Source organism: Eretmochelys imbricata, chromosome 6 (assembly GCF_965152235.1).
Source record: "Eretmochelys imbricata isolate rEreImb1 chromosome 6, rEreImb1.hap1, whole genome shotgun sequence".
NCBI lineage: Eukaryota > Metazoa > Chordata > Testudines > Cheloniidae > Eretmochelys > Eretmochelys imbricata.
Window position 1 is genome coordinate 23,814,285 of NC_135577.1, and position 20,089 is coordinate 23,834,373.

A 20,089-nucleotide genomic window follows, 5' to 3' on the forward strand; every position below is an offset into this window, starting at 1 on the left:
CTGGGAACAATGGACGGACTTGTGTGTAAGTTAAGTGTGAGGGGAAAAATTCTGGGCTCCAAGACATTTAAAAAAAATTCAGTGCACCACAGACTCAGAGTTTAAGGTCAGTAGGGACCATGTGATCATCTACTTACGAGGAGAGGCTGAGGAAACTGGGGTTATTTAGTCTGCAGAAGAGAAGAGTGAGGGGAGATTTGATAGCCGCCTTCAACTACCTGAAGTGGGGTTCCAAAGAGGACGGAGCTCAACTGTTCTCAGTGGTGGTAGATGACAGAACAAGGAGCAATAGTCTCAAGTTGCAGTGGGGGAGGTCTAGGTTGGATACTAGAAAACACTATTTCACGAGGAGGGCGGTGAAGCACTGGAATGGGTTACCTAGGGAGGTGCTGTAATCTCCATCCTTAGAGGTTTTTAAGGCCCAGCTTGACAAAGCCTTGGCTGGGATGATTTAGTTGGTGTTTGTCCTGCTTTGAGTAGGGGATTGGACTAGATGAACTCCTGAGGTATCTTTAAACCCTAATATTCTATGATTCTATACTCTGACCTATTACATCACAGGCCACAGAACCTCACCCACCCAATCTGTAATAGACCCATAACCTTTGCTGAGTTACTGAAGTTCTCATAGTTTAAATACTTCAAATTACAGAGAATTCATCATTTTCACTAGTTTAAACCTGCAACTGACCCAGGCCCCATGCTGCGGAAGAAGGTGAAAACCCCCCAGGGTCTCGGCCAATCTGACCTCGGGGAAAATTACTTCCCCGACCCTACATATGGTGACCAAGTTCGACCCTGGGAATGTTGGCAAGACCCATCAGGTAAATACCTGGTCAAGAATTCTCTATAGTAACTCAGAGCCCTCCCCATCTAGTGTCCCATCAGGCAATGTGTCACCAGGTCACAGACATACATGGAGCACAGGTGTCCTGTAGGCTAAAAAAGTTGATCACCAGGAACATAAATGCTATTACAGAGCACCTAAGAACATTTGGTCAACGTGATCTATTATTGACTAGCTGAATGCCCCAGCACCATGTTTACAAAAAGAGCTATGCAAACTAGAATACTGGATGATATTCTCATTGTAATTGCTGATGGTGCAAGGTTATTTCATTTTCATTCAGTGAGATCTCCCTTAAAATTAAAAGTTTCCCTACGTGTTTAAGAGCACATTAATGGCGAACTGAAAAGTTAAACTGAAAATAGAGATAATCCCCATAAATATGTGCACAATTTCCCAGTAACTTAGCTATCAGAGGCACTCTGCATAGTGGTTAATTGTCTTTTAAAAATATTAATTGATCTCCTCCTGTAAAATATTGTGGTTTTCTGGTTCACTTGATAGCATCTCAGAATGCAGTATGTTGTGACCACATCAACACTATGGGTAGATAGGGCTGGTATTATTGATGTCAGAGAATATTGTAATGCTGGAATGTTTAAGTGAATCAGAAAGTGCCAGAGGATCTTACAGAGCAGGGTGGGGTGAATAGTTTTTAAAAGGCAAGTTAAAATTCATCTTCATGCTGAATAGGGTTATTGGGGGCACACATCTCTAGGCTTGACTCAATTATTATTTTATCTTTGCATTCACCTTTAATATCTCCATGCAGCAATGTTTATTTTAAAGTATCAGCAAGTTCTCTGTTCAGGTAAGAGAGTTGCTCATCTCCACCCTACAACTCCTCTGGGTCTCCATAAAATTGATCTGGGGTCAACACTAATATGAAGAGAGACCTCATGGGGTGAAGGTCTGAATAAACAGACACGCCCAGGAGGAATCCAAGCACCAGTACAAAAGCTGTCCCAAAGAAACCACGCCAACAGGTAAGGTTGTACAGAAGTTTCAGTTATGTTTTAAATGCAGTTTTTGAAGCAGAGAAGCTGATTCCCCAGGAGAATTGCAGAGCTACAATGCCTACACATATTTAAAAATTATCATTTGGGGATTTAAATCCAATTTTATATTTGTATTAATCCACTGAGCTGCCAGCCCAATCGCAAATTGCCACTGCTCGCTCTCTTTCTCTCTCTAACAATAGAGAGCTTATTAAACATTAAGGTTTTAATCGTAAGTACTTGGGTATAACTGAAAAAAATCCTAAAAAGTGCACAGAAGAAACATTTTCTAACTACCAAAAAAAAATATCTTCCAGGGAGAGATTAGATAAAGGCAAACATCCCTGGACTAGTAGGAAGGTTATATCATAAATCCATTTACGTTAAAAGAAGCCATATGTTTCTTTAGGTCACATCCCCCCCTGTCTAGACACAGACTGGCCAGTGTCCTGCTTCTGAAGGACAAAAACTCATATTCCTCCCTTCCTTGAAATACCAACTTTGCAACTGGAAAGAGGTTCACTGTAGGATTCACGGTGCACTGACAATTCTGATGGGAGCTGTTGAATAGGGAAATTGATAGAGATTAATGCCTGGCATGAAGTACAAGGCACATCAGCAGGTCTGATGCTTGTTCAACCGTTCCCCTTATTGCACAGTGTTAGAGATCACCTGAGATATTCTACAGTTCAAAAGCAAAGAGACAAAAATACAAATTTTTTTTTTTAACACAAACCTGGCCCATTGGTGAGATTTCCTGAAAAGTCTTTTTTCCACCTAACAAAACAAACAAACCACCCCACCCCAAGTAGCTATATCCATTATTTTTCATTCTGTTTTTCTAGCTGTTTCATTTCAGATGTACCAAAACGCTGTACTAACTGGGGAAACAACACCGGGATGAAATGTTTTAGCTGCTCTTATTGTTACCTGTTGTTGACACTTGATCCAACATTAAACAACAATGGGTCAGATGGCCACACAGCTTCCAGGACAAGATCCCTTTTCTTTCCTTGCAATAGTTCTGTGAAAAGGGGGTAGAGTTTATGCCACACAGATCCTGCAAGTCTGGCTGGCCCCCAAGATCAACAGCTCTGAAATCCACACAACAGGCCTTGTGACTCCAAATGACCTCCCATGCCCGACTCCCATTCTTACACTGTTCTCAATATGAGCTGTGTGCACTCCTCACTGTTCCTGAACTCCTCAATTCTACTACTTTCCTTGCTCTCCCCCCACCTTGCTCTCCTCAACCCACTCTAGGTAGGTTCTCAACCCTCTCAAGCAGGAAAAGAATTTAGGGGTCCCCTGGCTGTCTCCCTAATGGAGAACACAGAGGGAGGCCCTGTCCACATCTTTACCAAGTCCCAGACTACCAGCTGTCCACAATCCACCTCTGCTCAATGCATGCAGTTGGCAGGTTTAAATCCCTACTCCCCTCCTGACAGGGAGAAGGAACAATATGTTCGTCCACATGTACACTACTAAACTGGAATTTTCCCTACCAGCACCTAGACTTGTGTAGGCCATCAGAGTAATGGGCAGCTGCCCACCCTACAACCAGCAGGCAATATTTGGGGGTCACACAGCTTTAAATGAAACAAATAGATGGTTTGGGGTTTTGTCCATACCCCCTCAAACTAGGGGTTAACTGGACCTAATGTATCACAGTCTTCGTACAGAGGGAAAACATGGTGAGAGCAATACTTTGAAAGGATCAAGAAGCTCTGCAGAGCTACTGGCATTAGCACTATTGGGAGCCCTAGTGTAGACTGGCCACCAAACACACTTTTAGGCACCTGCTTTGAGAAGGGTTAGAGGACACTGTGTGTGCAGCCAGACTGCTCTGTAGCTAACACACAGGTGAAGCTGAACTGCTTTTGCACCAGATACATTTTTCAAAAAATTCCCTCGCATAGGCAGGTCCTATAATGCAAAGGTAGAGTGGAGACATGGTTGTTCAGTGGTTTGATTTTGGGATGAACCTCAAATTTACCAGACCTGTGTCACATATGTGCTTGGTGACTACCCATCGATACAGAGTAAACAGTGGTAATTCATCATTCATAGAAGACTAACATAATTAACATTTCATAAAAATCAAGTTAAACTACATGTACCGAAGTGGCCAGGAAATAAGGATGTGCTAAGGACTAGAAAATATCTAGGGCTTCCAAAAACTAAAAGATGCACTGTGCATTGCAAGGGGTAGACTAGCACTCAGGATCCTACAAGCATTTTTTCACTGTAAGATATACCCCTTATTAACAAGGGTTAGAGCAACATCATTACGATATATCATTATATACAAACCCACACACTAACTGCTTACATGCAAAACTCAACGTTAAGTATAGAAACACTACCAGTTCCTCCATAACACACACACACATATATGGTGTATGTGCATTTTATTTAAAAGAGGGAATTTCTAGTGCTGCTATTGCCAGCCATTCTACTCAGAGTTTTAAAACATTTTAGTATGCAATTGGTTGTCCCATTATCCCACTCTGTTGGCAGTTCCAATCATTCTGGGTGACAACCTTTCATTGCCACCAGAGAGGCAATACAAATGTAAGTGCCTGGCGTCTGCATTGCAGAATACTGATTGCTAAATTCAAGGTTTGTTGGGTTTTGTTTTGTTTTTTGTTCTGAGATTTAGAAGGGAATTCTTTGAAACTCAAACACTGACTGCCAAAACTGCCCCAAAGAAGTGATGCAATGATGATAACCAACATACCCTAAAAAACAAAGGAAAACAACAAAAAAGCATTACTCAGAAAGTAGCAGAATCAACAAAAACTTGTTATTGCTATGTCACCATATAATGGAGACCTACTCTGAAAAGCGTACGTAAAAATGGCACTTCCTTATACAGCATATCTGCTGTCTGTCTATTCCAAAACATGTCTTTATTTTGTGGGGAAAAAAATACATTTTTACTACTTTTAATTCCTGCTGGCACTGCAAAGCTAGTACAACTATGGGAGAGTGTGCTGGATTCTATTTTGGCTTGGGATTCATCAACAGAACTACTACTAAACTCCAGTTGTATGGCCAAATTTTCCTTTGGTTATGTCTGTTCAAACCCATTGAAGACAATTTTCTCAGTGTAATATGGGTGGTAGGGTATTTCTTCCCTCCTCCTGGAAACCATCAGCGAATGGCCTAGAGTGTGAGCCTCAATTATCCTTACTTTATGGTTTACAATCATACAATCAACTGACGAATCTTCATGATAGGTCAGTTACTCAGCCCTTTTTAAAATCTAGCAACCGTCTTTGACTCTATGACCTCTTGTGGCAGTTAATTCCTCACCCTGATTGCATGGTGTGCAAATAACTATTTCCATTCATACTTTCTAAATTTGCTTGCCATCACTTCCATCGAGCAAGCTTCTTTTATTATATAATGTAGAAGGGAGGGACTGATCAGTTGTTATTATATAATTCAGAATTTAAGTATGTTGATTTTGCTCTGTGTTCTCACACCAAAATATACACAGATGCACATTTCATCACAGGGAGATTAGTTTTCAAGTGAATGATTTTAAGAAGATCATCACAATGTCAACACAGCTCAAAAAGGACCAGATGCTCTCTTCTGCGGTGGGGGTCTAGTGGATAGGACATGGGACTGGACATCAGGAGACCTGGCTTCTATTCCTGATTCTGATACTGACCTGCTGCATGACCTTGGAAAAGTCACTTCATATTGGTCTGCACCATCCTCTTCATGTCTATTTAGACTGTAAGCTCTTTGGGGCAGGGCCTCTCTCTTATTATATGTTTGCACAATGCTTAACACAATGGGTCCACACCCTCAGTTGGGCAGTTTAGGTGTTATTGCAATACTGCTATTACTCCTACAATGGTGAGCACCTATAGCTCTTTGCTATAAAAAAAACCCCATTTCACATATATATGATGAATTAGTTAAATATTGTAAGCATTTGAAACTCAAATTACATATTGGTATGAATAGCTGGGCAGGCACTGAATATGTACAACATTCACTCAATGGTAACTTTATTCTCTGCTAAAAAGTTTCACGTGATATAATCAGAATATTCTTTTTATTTCTCACAAAGCTATTGGCCAGAAGCACCACGTCATCCTACTCCTTGGTGCTGGAAAGGAGAGGTTCAACAATGCAGGAGAAAACTGTAGGGAATTTAAAGGATTTATCTTTCTCACCACAGAAGTCATATCTCAAACCAAACACCAAAGAGGAAGTTGAGAGGACAGCATGAAGGGTGATAAGAATAAGGTGTGACACTGCCTCACCCGGTGAAAGTGACACTCGGTGTTTTGAAGAGTTCATTCCCGTAGTAAAAAAAGACACCATAAAGGAAGAGAGAAAGTACTTCACATTATGGATTCTATCACTCTTAAGAATATAAGAATGGCCATACTGGGTCAGACCAACGGTCCACCCAGCCCAGTATCCTGTCTACCGACAGTGGCCAATGCCAGGTGCCCCAGAGGGAATGAACATAACAGATAATGATCTAGTGATCTCTCTCCTGTCATCCACCTCCACCCTCTGACAAACAGAGGCTAGGGACACCATTCCTTACCCATCCTGGCTAATAGCCATCAATGGACTTAACCTCCATGAATTTATCCAGTTCTCTTTTAAACCCTGTTATAGTCCTAGTCTTCACAACCTCCTCGGGCAAGGAGTTCTACAGGTTGACTGTGCGCTGAGTGAAGAAGAACTTCCTTTTATTTGTTTTAAACCTGCTACCCATCTTGAAGTCTCAGCTTCCACAATGGGTGAGCCCCAGCAACAGAAAAATCGATACACATGTACATGCATAGTGTATCCTCTGGCTACAATCTGTTCTGAAGAGCTAGCAAAGGAGTGAAATGGACAGAATACCTGCCCTAACTTCTTACAGGTTTCTATCTTAGGCCAGCATACAACAACAAAGCCGTAAGAGGCTGCATTTGCATTAGACAAATTAATACCTTCAACATAGCATGAGCCAACAACAGTGCAGCTGCAGTAATACTAACCTATTAGTGTAGACAGGACTTGGGCATTATTACTGCAGTATCATGAAAATCTGCTCAGAGCCGGGAGTTCTGTCTACACTAGCATTTGCCCTATTGCTACTTCAATACAGCATTGCTTGGTGATAGCTGTTATAATCCAGGTATTAATTTGTCTAGTGTATACAAGGTGAGGGAGTGCATTTACTGATGCATTCCTCTTCACATAGTTGCAGACATGTATTCCATTCAGGGTTGCGCACATCCAGTGCACTGAAGCTAGAGAACTTTGCTTAGCAGTGACCATCGGGGAGGTGCTCAGTTCCAAATCCCCCACTCAGTTCCTTCTCAACACTTGTGGCTTGAGTCGGAGCGTACAGCATGGTGTCCACCTCATGTTCATTACCACAGTGTTTCTGTGGTATTTTTCCTTTAAAAAGTTCGCTTAGTAGTACTTTAAGTGTTAGTTTGATGTAGTGTAGTTATTAGAGCGTAGGCCAGGGTAATGCCTTCTCCGGGTTTCAAACATTGTCCATTGTGTGGGGTTGCTATACCAACTAGTGACCCCCCACCACCACTCAATGTTTATCATGCCTTAGTGAAAGGACACACTAAGGAAAGGCGCTCTATTTGCAAGCTCTTTATGAAGAGAACACAGGTGGCAAGGGACTTGTGTTTAAGTAGCACCTTATGGAACAGGCCATGAGGCCTGCATTGGTGTCTGGGACCTCTGCAGATCATCAGACCCTCCAGAGAATACTTGAGCCAGTATGGACTGGGGTGTACATCTACACTAAGATTCTTCGCCTAAGAGGAAGAGAGATCATTCCCCTTCCTATAGTCCCCCAAGGAAGAGATAACCCATAAACCAGACTGGACTGCCCCTGTCATAAATATAAAGGGAAGGGTAAACCCCTTTAAAATCCCTCCTGGCCAGAGGAAAACTCCTCTCACCTGTAAAGGGTTAAGAAGCTAAAGGTAACCTCGCTGGCACCTGACCAAAATGACCAATGAGGAGACAAGATACTTTCAAAAGCTGGAAGGAGGGAGAGAAACAAAGGGTCTGTGTGTCTGTCTTTATGCTGTTTTTGCCGGGGATAGACCAGGAATGGAGTCTTAGAACTTTTAGTAAGTAATCTAGCTAGGTATGTGTTAGATTATGATTTCTTTAAATGGCTGAGAAAAGAATTGTGCTGAATAGAATAACTATTTCTGTCTATCTGTTTTGTAACTTAAGGTTTTGCCTAGAGGGATTCTCTATGTTTTGAATCTAATTAACCTGTAAGGTATCTACCATCCTGATTTTACAGAGGGGATTTCTTTATTTCTATTTACTTCTATTTCTATTAAAAGTCTTCTTGTAAGAAAACTGAATGCTTTTTCATTGTTCTCAGATCCAAGGGTTTGGGTCTGTGGTCACCTATGCAAATTGGTGAGGCTTTTTATCCAACATTTCCCAGGAAAGGGGGGGGTGCAAGTGTTGGGAGGATTGTTCATTGTTCTTAAGATCCAAGGGTCTGGGTCTGTAGTCACCTAGGCAAATTGGTGAGGCTTTTTACCAAACCTTGTCCAGGAAGTGGGGTGCAAGGTTTTGGGAAGTATTTGGGGGGAAAGACGTTTCCAAACAGCTCTTCCCTAGTAACCAGTATTTGTTTGGTGGTGGTAGCGGCCAATCCAAGGACAAAGGGTGGAATATTTTGTATCTTGGGGAAGTTTTGACCTAAGCTGGTAAAGATAAGCTTAGGAGGTTTTCATGCAGGTCCCCACATCTGTACCCTAGCGTTCAGAGTGGGGGAGGAACCTTGACAGCCCCAGAGCGTGGAGAGATTCCTCCTCCATGTCTAGGAGGGTGCAGATTAGCATTGAGTCTTCCTGTATGCAGGACAGAATCAGGCCATTAACCCACTCGCTGGTACCGAGGCATGATCAATAAGACTCCATACTGTTGACTCTGCCTAGGGGCATCTGTTGAGTCCAGTACCGATGACAGTGATGTTGGCAACAACAGTCTCCACACTATCGATATACCAGGCAGCAGTGGACTAGTCAAGCCTTTCTGTTCCATTCATTCAAGAGCATTGGACTGTGGTGACCTTGTCTTTGATGTCACTGATGGCCCTGTACCACTGACGACTGACTTACCAGTGTCGACACCATCATCTACACCACCTCATACTCAAGGCCCTGGGTTTCAGTTGGCTTCCTGTTCAGTAATGAGGGAACTGCCGGCGCAGATACTAACTTCAGCACTGACGACAATTCCGGCGCAGACCACATCTGCGGGTCTGGTATCAACTTCATCTTCAGCACTGATACCCACTTCAGTACTGTAAGCAAGTCTGATGCCTTCAACTGTTCCATAGTGGTGCTGATGAGCACGTGTTGGACTGTGGATGATTCAGGCCATTTGTTAATTCCACCTGGTGTGGCTCCTCTTCTACCTGGAAGAATCTTCAGGATACCGTGCAAAGATGTCTCCCTCTCCCTTCACCTTCCTGGTACTGTTTTTGGAGCTAGTTGAGGCCACCTGGAGATCAACCATCGCTACCAGGATGGGTACTGCTCCCACAGTAGGGACAAAGATTCCTGACCCAGCTCCTGCTGGTCACCAGCGCTGCACCTCTACCCACAACAACTTCCTTGAAATCCCTGGGAGGCTCCTTAGTCTCTGAGGTCCCCATTGTCTGCTCATTCCTGAGTCAGATCACCTGTTCTTCTGGTGGTGCCTGCACCTCCTGTGGGGGAGGGCCTTCCTCTGACCTCATGCAACCCGTACCCTTGATGAGGTCAGATATATTCCCCAAAGAGGTTCCACTTCCCCCTTCTTCCTCTTTACCAGATGCTGCTGTGGTGCCTCAGTCTTCATTTCCAGTACTGGAGGATTTTAAATCATATCATGGCCTCCTGAGACAAATGGCATTGTTAATGGGTATTCAAGCTGAATTTGTTCTGGAGAACACCCATGAGTTAGTGGACATTCTTCAATCCTCAGCCTCCAAGAGTCTCTTTCCCCCGCCATAAATGAAGCAATACTGGAGCTTGCAAAATCTCTGTGGAATACCCTAGAGTCTAGAACACCCACAGCTAAACGTACTCACAAGAGATGTTATGTCCCCATGCAGAGTTTCTAGTTTTTTCCTCTCACATCCACTGCTCAATTCCTTGGTTGTGACAGCAGCAAATGAGTGTGAACTGCAGGGGAGGTATAAATCTATGCCTAAGGACAAGGAGTCTAAAAGGTTATACTGGGGGAAAGGGGAGATTTATTCAACCTCCTCACTACAAATGAGCTGAAAGTCATTGAACAAAACTGTAAACCCTGCATATGATGGAAACAACTTCAAGCCACAGGGTGCTGCGCACCCCCAGTACCTCTAGTTCCAGCACTCCTGGTATCATTAGGTGGGTAAGACTGCAAAATGGTGAATAGCTCCCGGTGGCCAGTAGAGAACTTTTTCTTTTAATAAGGTGTCAGATGCCTCTATTCCAAATCCTTTAAATATAGATTCCTGCTAAGGAATGCAAAAGAAATTTACACATGGATCTTTCCATAATTATTAGAAACCCTAGAAAGTACACAAATGTCTTTCAATCATAATAGCCATTTGACATTTTGTGATCACAAAAACATTGCTCTGTTACGGAAATACACCATTGTTAGCAGTAAAATGTTTTTTCTGTGCATTAATACACTCTAGCACACCCCATCTAATATCTCACACACGTGCAATAATTTCCTCTGACATCAAGTATACACATCAGATCTTTCCTCTTTAATACTTGCAACAAGCATAACGATGCTATTTTAGTCATGTAACATACCTCTCATATCCCAACATTGTCTCCCTCCACCTCCTCCTCAGTTGCAATATACATTTTCTTCCCATTTTATGTGTATAACAAATCTCCACTTTCATTAAAACGCTTGATGCATGTGCATAAGGGGAAGTCAGACAGTCTGTTAAAACTTACTGCACATTCTCTCTTTGTATCACAATCCCTGGATCTAAAACAAATAATACTAAGGGTATAGTTCAATCCTTGGGGTTTTTAAATTGTTAATAACCTTCTTAAATTGTTCTCTCAAGGTATGAGATTAGTCAATCTCCTCTGTGGAGCTGCAGCCTTGTATTCAGCTACAATCTCTGAATTGTTTTAAATGTAGTAAGAAGGAATTAAATGGAATTTGAAACCCTGGCACATTGCTTAAAAATGAAAGTCCATAAAAAACAATTCCAAACCAATAGCAAAAGTCATTTAATTCCAATAAAAAGTTTTGAGTTAAAAAGTGAAAGCAGCATGAAAAAGACTGATATAATAGATGACCATTTAGTGTTATTTTAAAGAGGTAATTGAATAAAATGCTTTGTTACATTAACTTAAGCTAATGATACCAGCAGGTTACCGCGTTCTTTGGGAAAAAAAAAAGTCTTTGCTCTTGGGCTGTATCTATACTAGAACTGCAACTGCAATTGCAACATCCTAGAGAACCCATTACGCACAGTGTGTCCAAACAGAAGTGTTTGCAGTGGGGCACAGGAGCGGACAGCACTTAGGTGTTTGCATTTGCCAGCCTTGTCTACACTGACTTTTCTGAAAATCTCCAGCTGGTGCATCTCCTGTTCTGGGGCTACCACCAGTGCACACTGGCCAGGGCGCCTTAACCTCTGTAGAGTCCAATCCTGCTCACAGCAGGACCTGATAACAGTGTAGTAACACCACCAGTGTCTGGTCTACAGTATTGCTCCCACCATCACGACAGAAATGGCTGGAAATAGACAGAAAAAAGGTCAGTGTAGATGTAGCTGCTCTGAGCAAGGCTAACCTGGAGTACTGTATCCAGTTCTGGGCAAATTGGAGAAAATCAAAATGTGGGTCCTTGGGTTGCTAAAGTTTGAGAACCGCTGGTCTAGATAATACTTAGTCCTGCCCTGAGTGCAGGGACTGGACTAGAAGACCTCTCAAGCTCCCTTCCAGTCTATGATTCTGTAACCCATCGTTACATCCACCACTATACCACTGCAGTGACAGGTGGGACAGGAAAAGCAAACATTGCAGAGGCAGTGGTACAATCGCTCCTCCCAGCGTAATCCCACAATCCTCCGAAATACTTGAACAGCACAGCATACCGGCACTCTGACTACCAAACCACTCAGCTACTGACTGCATGCAGACCCAAGAGAACCAAAAGTATTGCACGGATTGTCCTGGCTTTGTCAATATTCCAGTACCCAACCAGAGGACACGAGTTATAATAAAAATGAAATTTTAATAAGATTTCCTTTAAACTTCTGAACCCTTCTGTCCCACAAGGATTCACCCCACCCCCAAAAAAATCAAAGGATCAAATCAATGGTTAGATGAGGACAGAGATTCAGCCCCCAATACTTTGCTGTACATTGCAGAGACTGCCAGTTTATTACCTCAGCAGTATCTCCTACACAATTAATTCAGCTCTACAGCAAGGCTCATCTCCCCCACTAACTGCAAGTATATCCACTTATCTCACAATGATGCCCTGCACCCCTCAGAATCCTTTGCTCAGCAATATACCTGACTCAAGGCCACATGGCATTAGGTGGGGGACAGGAGGTCCCTGGGGTGTATGGAAGGGCATGCGCTACTCCCATCTGTACATCATGAGAAATACAAGAGAAAAAGAATCCATTAATGCAACTGCAAACAAACAAAACCGCACAAGAAATTCAAAATAAAAAATGACAAATGTATTGAGTAAATAGTGAAAAAGTATAGATTCAAGCTTACCTCCTTGAGCAGAATGGGTGGCAGTGCTCACTGCAGTGCCTCTAAGTTTCCAGATCCAAAGAAGCTGCTGGTGAAGATGCCACAGTATCTGGCAGGGCAAGAATATAGCCCCAGACTTTTATAACGTGTACACAGATCTTTGCACAAGGCAGAGTATTTGAAGGAGCCAACCCAAACAAAAAATCACAAACGGGTACAAGCAGACACAACACACCACGGATATCAGGTACCTGCGCCAAACAACTGTACTGACGTAACTCATGTCTGCTTGGTGTGGTGCTCTGTCCCCCTCTAGTGGCGGTTAGATCAGCCACAGATCGATAAGCCTTGGCTAACAGGTGTGATTTTTAGCTCAGGCAGCAGAAGCTCATGAATTAAGCTCAAGAGGTCCCAGGTTTGATCCCAGTTGCCAACAACTGGGGTCTAACGCCATTACACTTAGAATGACAGAATAGGTGCAACAACCCACATATGTTCCATTGTGTTCACCAGAGATAGTGTGGCTAGCATGTAGACAAACTATTCTGCAATTATTTCCATTTCTTTAATACCAAAGAGCTTTGCGTAAACAAAATCAGAAGAGTTAATCATCTAGGGCATCAATACTCTGAAAACGGTATTAACATTTTCACATGAGCTCAAGTGCCTCTCTCTTCAAGAGAGATATGGGTAGGTAAAACCCTGGAAATGTGGCCTACAAGGCTTAGAGAGCTGAGCATTCTTATGCAGAGATGCTGTTTTAAAAATTAATTCTGTATTCTGTGTTCCTACACAAAACAATTGCTAAGTCTTACCATGATTGTGTCCTTCCTTTAACTGAGCACATTGACTGAATCAAAATTTGGACATCCCGGTACCATGTGTAGGTAACTGACCAGTTGATTCCTGGTTCTCTTGCAGATACTGAGATTTGTATCCAGGTACAACACTGATGCCTATGTTTGAATTTGAATATTTCTCATCAATGTGTTAAACCACTATTGTTAGTTTCACACAAGTTTTGATGACAAGGGTCAATCATCTTTCAGGGATAAGCCTGCAGGTCATCAAGTTTCAAAGAATTCATTAGCAGGGATTTTGCTCTTGATAGAAAGACGACAGCTGGCCAAAAAATATTCTTTCGTGAATTCTGCACCAGCAGCAAGCGTTCCTTGGGGCAGAAGTAAAATTTTTTTTTTTTTTAAAAGAAAATGCTAAGACAAAGATACAAGTGCTAAGACAAAGGTACAAGTGCACGAGGGGAAACTGCCTTGGAGATATTTAGGTTCCAATGTAAATGCAGTGGTTCTTGAAATTTGCTTCCAGCCAATTCCTCAAAAATGTAATCACCAGACCAGATAAAAAAAAGGTTCAGTACATTTTAATAAAAGCTGGTGCTTACACGTGAGAAAGCGCAGAACACAGGGACTCTAGATGCTGGAAAGTCAGTACAGGTTTATTCCACCCATCGCTTTTACGAAGATCTGTTTGATTCACTATCAAAATATTGCACATATTTTTCTATTAAAGACATAGTTTATTTTCGTTTTACTTGCACCCAAGTACATATTAAAATATATCCTGAAAAAACAAGGGATTGATTGGCAAAGACTGACACAACGCAGTTCATTGGTTTGAACATAACACTTACCTTCCACACATATTTTAGTAAAGTAACTTTTTGTAAAGTTATAGTCATAATAAGACATTCAAGTGTCTACTTGTAGCACTTAGGTTTAGGTTAAGTAGGTGGGATTGAATATTCTATTTACCCCCTGGTCACTTTCTGCATAAAAGAGTTAACTGAATGCTGCTTCTTTTTTTCTATTGAAGAAACAATTGACATACAGGTGATAGCTGTTCCAACACAGCCAATCTTGAAATGCCAGTAGATTGCCACTCACTGAGACACAGAGATGCACATTTACATAAATGTTTCTGCCGATAGGTTACACAAGGCCCAATTTTGGCTTTGGTGGCAATCATCTTTGCTTCACAACGATATCAGAAATTGTTGAAGAACTGTTATGTTGATGACTCAATGAAATAATTAAACTTGGGGTAGTCCAAAAATTGACTTGATAAAGAGAGAGGCTATAAAATATTTAGGCTGCGATCAGTCTCTTAAGCTGCAGGAGAAGTGGAACCCAGCCATATTGCGCTGCTCTTTTGTTTGACTGAAGGCAAAAACAATTGCACTGTATACTAATCAGAATTGTAATCTCTAATGACAAGACACTCCCCAAAGTCCTAAGGAAATAACCAAAAGAGATTGTAGTTAAGCTTCCAATGAACAGTCATTATAGACAGATACAAAAAAAGGCTGACAGCCCACAATACAAACTGCAAAAGCTATTCTCTATCATCATACAAACCCTAAAAAAAGATAATGACATTTCATTAAGTCTTGTTTAAATTTGAAGAGTGGTTCGAAGGTTTTTCTCCTCCCATCACCCTTCACTTCACATTGTCCCCTTCCCCCCTCCCAACTTTCTTACCTAGAAGAATGGCCACTTCACCTTGTGGTGCAACAGATGTTACTTATTTTAATGGGAACAAAGGATTTCTAAATTGGGTCAACCACTGATTCTATAGGTCCAATATCCCTGCCCCCACAAAGCATACGTAGCCAATACATGCTTCCAAGAAAGAAGAACCATCTATGCCCCCACAGAGCAAATAGTGTTTAATTCTATACATGTGGAGGAGGAAATCCCTCAGCCACATTAGGAGTCAGTTTACTTGTTGCCTTTAAAATAAAAAGCAAACATTCATTCATTCAACTATACTGCATGGGGGTAAATTTTAGTACTGAAAAGACGTTCATATTAATGAAAGATTGTACCTTTGCCTCCTTCTTCTGGTGTATTATTATTATTATTATTCTGGTGTATTATTTATAAAACACCATAAATGTGCAAGGCACCTTAGAGATAAAAGGCAACATCTGTGGCCTGAAGCACTTACACTATGCATGGTTCTAACTACAAAGTGCACTTCTCTTCTGGTGTTTATTTGTCAAGATATAAGCAGGGTTAGTTTGATCTTTCTGTCAGGGAGAGGCGTTCATTCCATCTGCAAGGAAGGGGAGGACAGTTCATCGAAACATGCAGCTCAGCTGGAAGACAGATGTGACACTTGAGCTTCACAGCAAACAAACAAGGAATATAAAAGAAGGCAATGAAAAGAATGTGGGAAGAAAAAAAATATATACATTGACCACTGCCATGAGTGGAGCTGAAATATTGTTTACTTCCCCATCCTCCAATTTTGAAAGTTCTAGCTAACTAGCCTAAAAATATTGCATCCTCCAATTTTGAAAGTTCTAGCTAACTAGCCTAAAAATATCCGTGCATCTCACAACCTGTTACAATTTTTATTTATCATTTGAGTGCTGAAACAAAACAGCTTTGTAATCCCATTGAAAGGAGGGAAAGAGTGGAATTAAATTCATTTGCTATTCTAGATCCTATTGCCAATATTACTTTAAATTGCTTTTGACTGAACCAGAAAGTTCAGGTTAACTGAACAAGAGGATTCAAAAAGCAAATTACCTCGGTACTAATGGCAAGGAAGAAAGATCCCTGATTAGTAAACCCTGTTGGATTCTTTACAGTGTAAAGAGTTGAGAGATGCCAGAACTAAATCAGAGAGGTGAAAATCAATAGGGTTTTAATCAGTGGTGGATTACAGTGGGATTTATTTCCTTGAAACCAGCGGGAGTAGATAAATCCCACACTGAGATTAATTACTAGGAAGGAAGGTGATGGGGAAGTAGAGCAGTTATCTTCGTGAGAGCTACGAGTGGCAAGAAGAACATCAGTGGATCTATAGGGATCTCTACAGACGATCAATATTCCCCCTTCAAATTCTCAGCACTCCCTTTTTAGCTTCTTACAAGGCATCTCATATTAGTGCATGTTTTATTAAATACACAGGACTTGTGAAACTTGTAAGTGTGAATCACTATCTTGGAAGGGGAAGGGGTTAAATAAAAAAGATCAATTTTTATGTCTTTTAAGAAGGTTAGGTGGTCAAGTATTATAGAAAAGCAGTCGCAACGAACAGACAGATCATATTTTAAGAGGTCCCCTCTGCAGGCATCCCAAAGCACAAACAAGTTGGATTAATGATTTACAGCCTTATTTTGAAAGGGGTTGAGCGCCCACTGAAGTCAATGGGACACACAGAGGTGCATCTTTGAAAATCACATCATGTGTGCTTAGCCATTTAATTTTATTCACTTCCCAAGTGCATTTTTAAGGCCTGTGGTGCTAGAAGTTAGGATTTCCTCAAATTAAGGACTAATGCAAAACACGTTACTACAAAGTGACCCATCCAGCAGGTTAAGGATAAGACAGCAGTCAGACAACCCTCTGGTGAACAACATGTAACTTTAGAACCAAGTCCAGAATAAAAAAATACCATGGTTTTGAGCTACTTAAGGGATTTGCTAAATACAGAAAACAAACAGAACAAAGTGCTGTTAGTCAGTGTTTGATTCTCTACCAGCCTGGCAGAAATGTATTAATTTTTTCCCCTTCAGTTTTATGCCTACCTTGCCATTACATAAAGACCAATACCCGTTTCCAAATGAGTTCTTGTACAAAATCTGAGACACTACATTTGCCATGCACAAACCAGACAGGTAGGTCCATTCACTTACTTCTCCGATTACCAATGATAGATGAGACATCTACATCTTAAACATGGGTCACAAGGATTAAACTGTTGGTGTTATTTCCTTCTAGGAGATAGTCCATGAAAACTATGAGAAGTCTAGTGTTCCCTTGATGGTGGTCTATTTTAATGACTGTATAAAGCAAAAGGTTAGAGGCACAACTTTTGCTTCAGTGCATTTTCTCAAACACAACCATGTGTTGCAAGCTGTACAGTAATTCAGAACAGGTTCTTTATTGGGAACATACAAATTCCATACAGATTTCATATAAATTACAAAAAAAAAATCATCTTCCCAGAAATACCTCACTTAATTGAATGTGCAGTCTCTGTGAAGCAAATGAAGTCTCTCCAATTAGTCTGCAATTTTAAAGCAGATCATAAAAATAATCCAAGCCTTGTCCCAGCTCCCAGATGGCTATTCCAGTCCCCAGTTCCTTTGCAAGTTCTAAGCGCAATTGGATGGACTACGGAAAGGATAGAGAAAATAATCAGTTTTTGCTGAATACAAACATTAGGAACTGCATGCAGCCCTCTCTTTTTAGCACTAGATACAATGCATAACAAATTTTTTTTGTTTAATTATTTATTTCTTAGGCCCAGATGCCTGGAGACTATAGTTTCAAGTATTCACTGGTCAATAAGTGCAGAGCCAGTTTAGTCCTACCAGTTAGGGCATTTTTTAATGCATCCAGCCTAGTATATGCTGACTAACTGGACATACAGAACAGCCTTGAAGTAAACAATATTCTGAACTATGCACTGAAGTATTTTTATTTGGGCTATCACTTACACAGTGTACTGCAATGCACACTTCGAAAACTGTGTCACCAGGAATTTCAACTCTCCCAGAAGTCTTAAACCAATTAACACAACTTGTCACGTAGCAAATATTCTGTGTTTATAGAATGTCATCTCCAATCCAAGGCCATTCTTTTCATCTTTCAGGGCAAACTCACACAGAAAATTACATCTTAAAGGGATACTGTCAGGCTAGTATTTAAGAAAAAAATTATAACAAAAACCCAAACCAAACAAAAACAACAACAACAACAAAAGATTCCTTATCTATGTTATAACCACAATTTTACATTATTACAAATGAAAGAATTTTAGCAATTTTATGTTTGGTATTTCTCTCAGCCTGGACAAATCAAGATAGTATTTTTCTAGTCCACTTTCAGATTCTCTTGCACTAGTGCAATGCTGCAAAGTTTGAACTGCAAACACTATAGGAAAATGTTTAAAACTTGTTCTCATTGGAATTGGAAAAATCAGGAATATATCAGTTTGTCTTGGGGTTTGTGGCTGTTTTTTACAAAATCTGAATGAGTCAAAATTTGAGCGGACAAGATACCTATCACTACCCAATTAAGATGAAGATGAAGAAACTGGGTTGTGAGGGGGGAAGCTAAAAGACAATTTGGTGTCACTAGCCGATTTAACTGCTTTTATATGAATGATTTTTCAGCTTTGCTTCAGTGTAGAAATCTCTCTAAACCTTTCATTACAGCCTGTTAAAAATGGAAGGAAAATTCTATTTACACACGTATAAATACACCAATTGCCACAGTACAGCATCTACTATTCGAAGATGAAAGAATACTCGAAAGAATTCTCCAAAAAAATTAGAGGAATTATGTTCAAAACCCAGATGGAGTCTACCAATAGTGCGATAAAAGCATTCTGCAAGACCCAGGAAAATGTAGCAGGACAACTTCCAGTGCAATCTGTCTTTGCTTAGGTGCAGCTACCCTGGGGTTTACAGCACTTCCCCCCATGGCTCAACCAGTATTAACACAGTGATAAACACTTTCACATCCTGTCTACATTAGGGCCAATGGTGGGAAACGTGCTCATGAGGCTGAAAGGAATATTCCTCTTCCACTTACATAATGCGGGCTTCTGATGCATTCATAATGGTTGAGTCACTTACAATTTGGCACTCTCTTTTCTAAGCTTAATATACTTTCATTATAAGCTCATTTTCCATTCCACTTGATTCTTCAAGTCCTGTCTCTAAGGTTTGTCCACATATAGACTTAATGCACAGCAAGCTGGGGTGTAAATCTATAGCGCACTAGTCTGCCACGTGCACTAACTGGTGGTGTGTGGAGCCTGATACTGTGCACTAAAAGCTCCCTAGTACACTTTGAGCTACATTTCTCTCAGTTTAAAATAGCAGTAGAGGACAAAGCACTTCGGGGAACTTTTAGTTCGTACAAGCAGGGTCCACAATAGTGACTCAGTGTGCAGCAGGCTAGTAGACAGTAGATTTACACTCAGCTAGCTGGGGACTAACTCTCCGCATGGAGAAGCCCTAAGTTGATGTGGGAGAATCTAGTGACAGAGTGGCCTCTTGTACAAAAACGCAAGGAGGCAAAGCAGTACCCACCATCTTCCCTCTTTTTCTCTTATTCCCTTCTCATCAGAAGAAGGGACATAGACATACCTTTAACGTTGGGTAGAAGACAACACGCTTCCCTCCTTTACTTCTGCAAAGCACAAGAAGAAAATAGTCACTCACCTTTTTGACATTGGGGTGGGTAGATTTTATGAGGTTTTTCAGCTGACAGAGGTTAAAGTTAGTTTTTTTTTTTTCTCCAGAAAAGATTTGAGAAACCTGAGTTTTTATTGTGAATTCTATTGGTGCTAAAAATGAGAGAACACAGTACTATTGGCACCCAAGAGTTAATATGAAAATAGAAAGTCAGTCCGAGGAAGGGAGCTTTGTATAATGATTTGCAGAAGTAACCTTTGATTCTTTGCATGTTACACAAACCATCTTCAGGATATGTGCACTGTTTAAAGATTTATGATGT

At 41.0% G+C, this 20,089-nt stretch overlaps 1 protein-coding gene across 2 annotated transcripts in view; it reads right to left on the reverse strand.

Moving 5' to 3' along the window:
• Window positions 1-17,501: 17,501 nt before the first annotated feature.
• The window catches only part of CHID1 (chitinase domain containing 1), a 251,785-nt gene continuing 249,197 nt past the window's right edge, over window positions 17,502-20,089 (reverse strand). For both annotated transcript variants that reach the window (XM_077819882.1, XM_077819883.1), the window contains exons 12-13: window positions 19,720-19,762; window positions 17,502-17,734 (exon numbers count right to left, since the gene is read on the reverse strand). In XM_077819882.1, coding sequence (XP_077676008.1) covers window positions 17,636-17,734; window positions 19,720-19,762 — 142 coding nt within the window. In that variant the 3' untranslated portion in view covers window positions 17,502-17,635. The remainder of the gene's footprint in view (window positions 17,735-19,719; window positions 19,763-20,089) is intronic.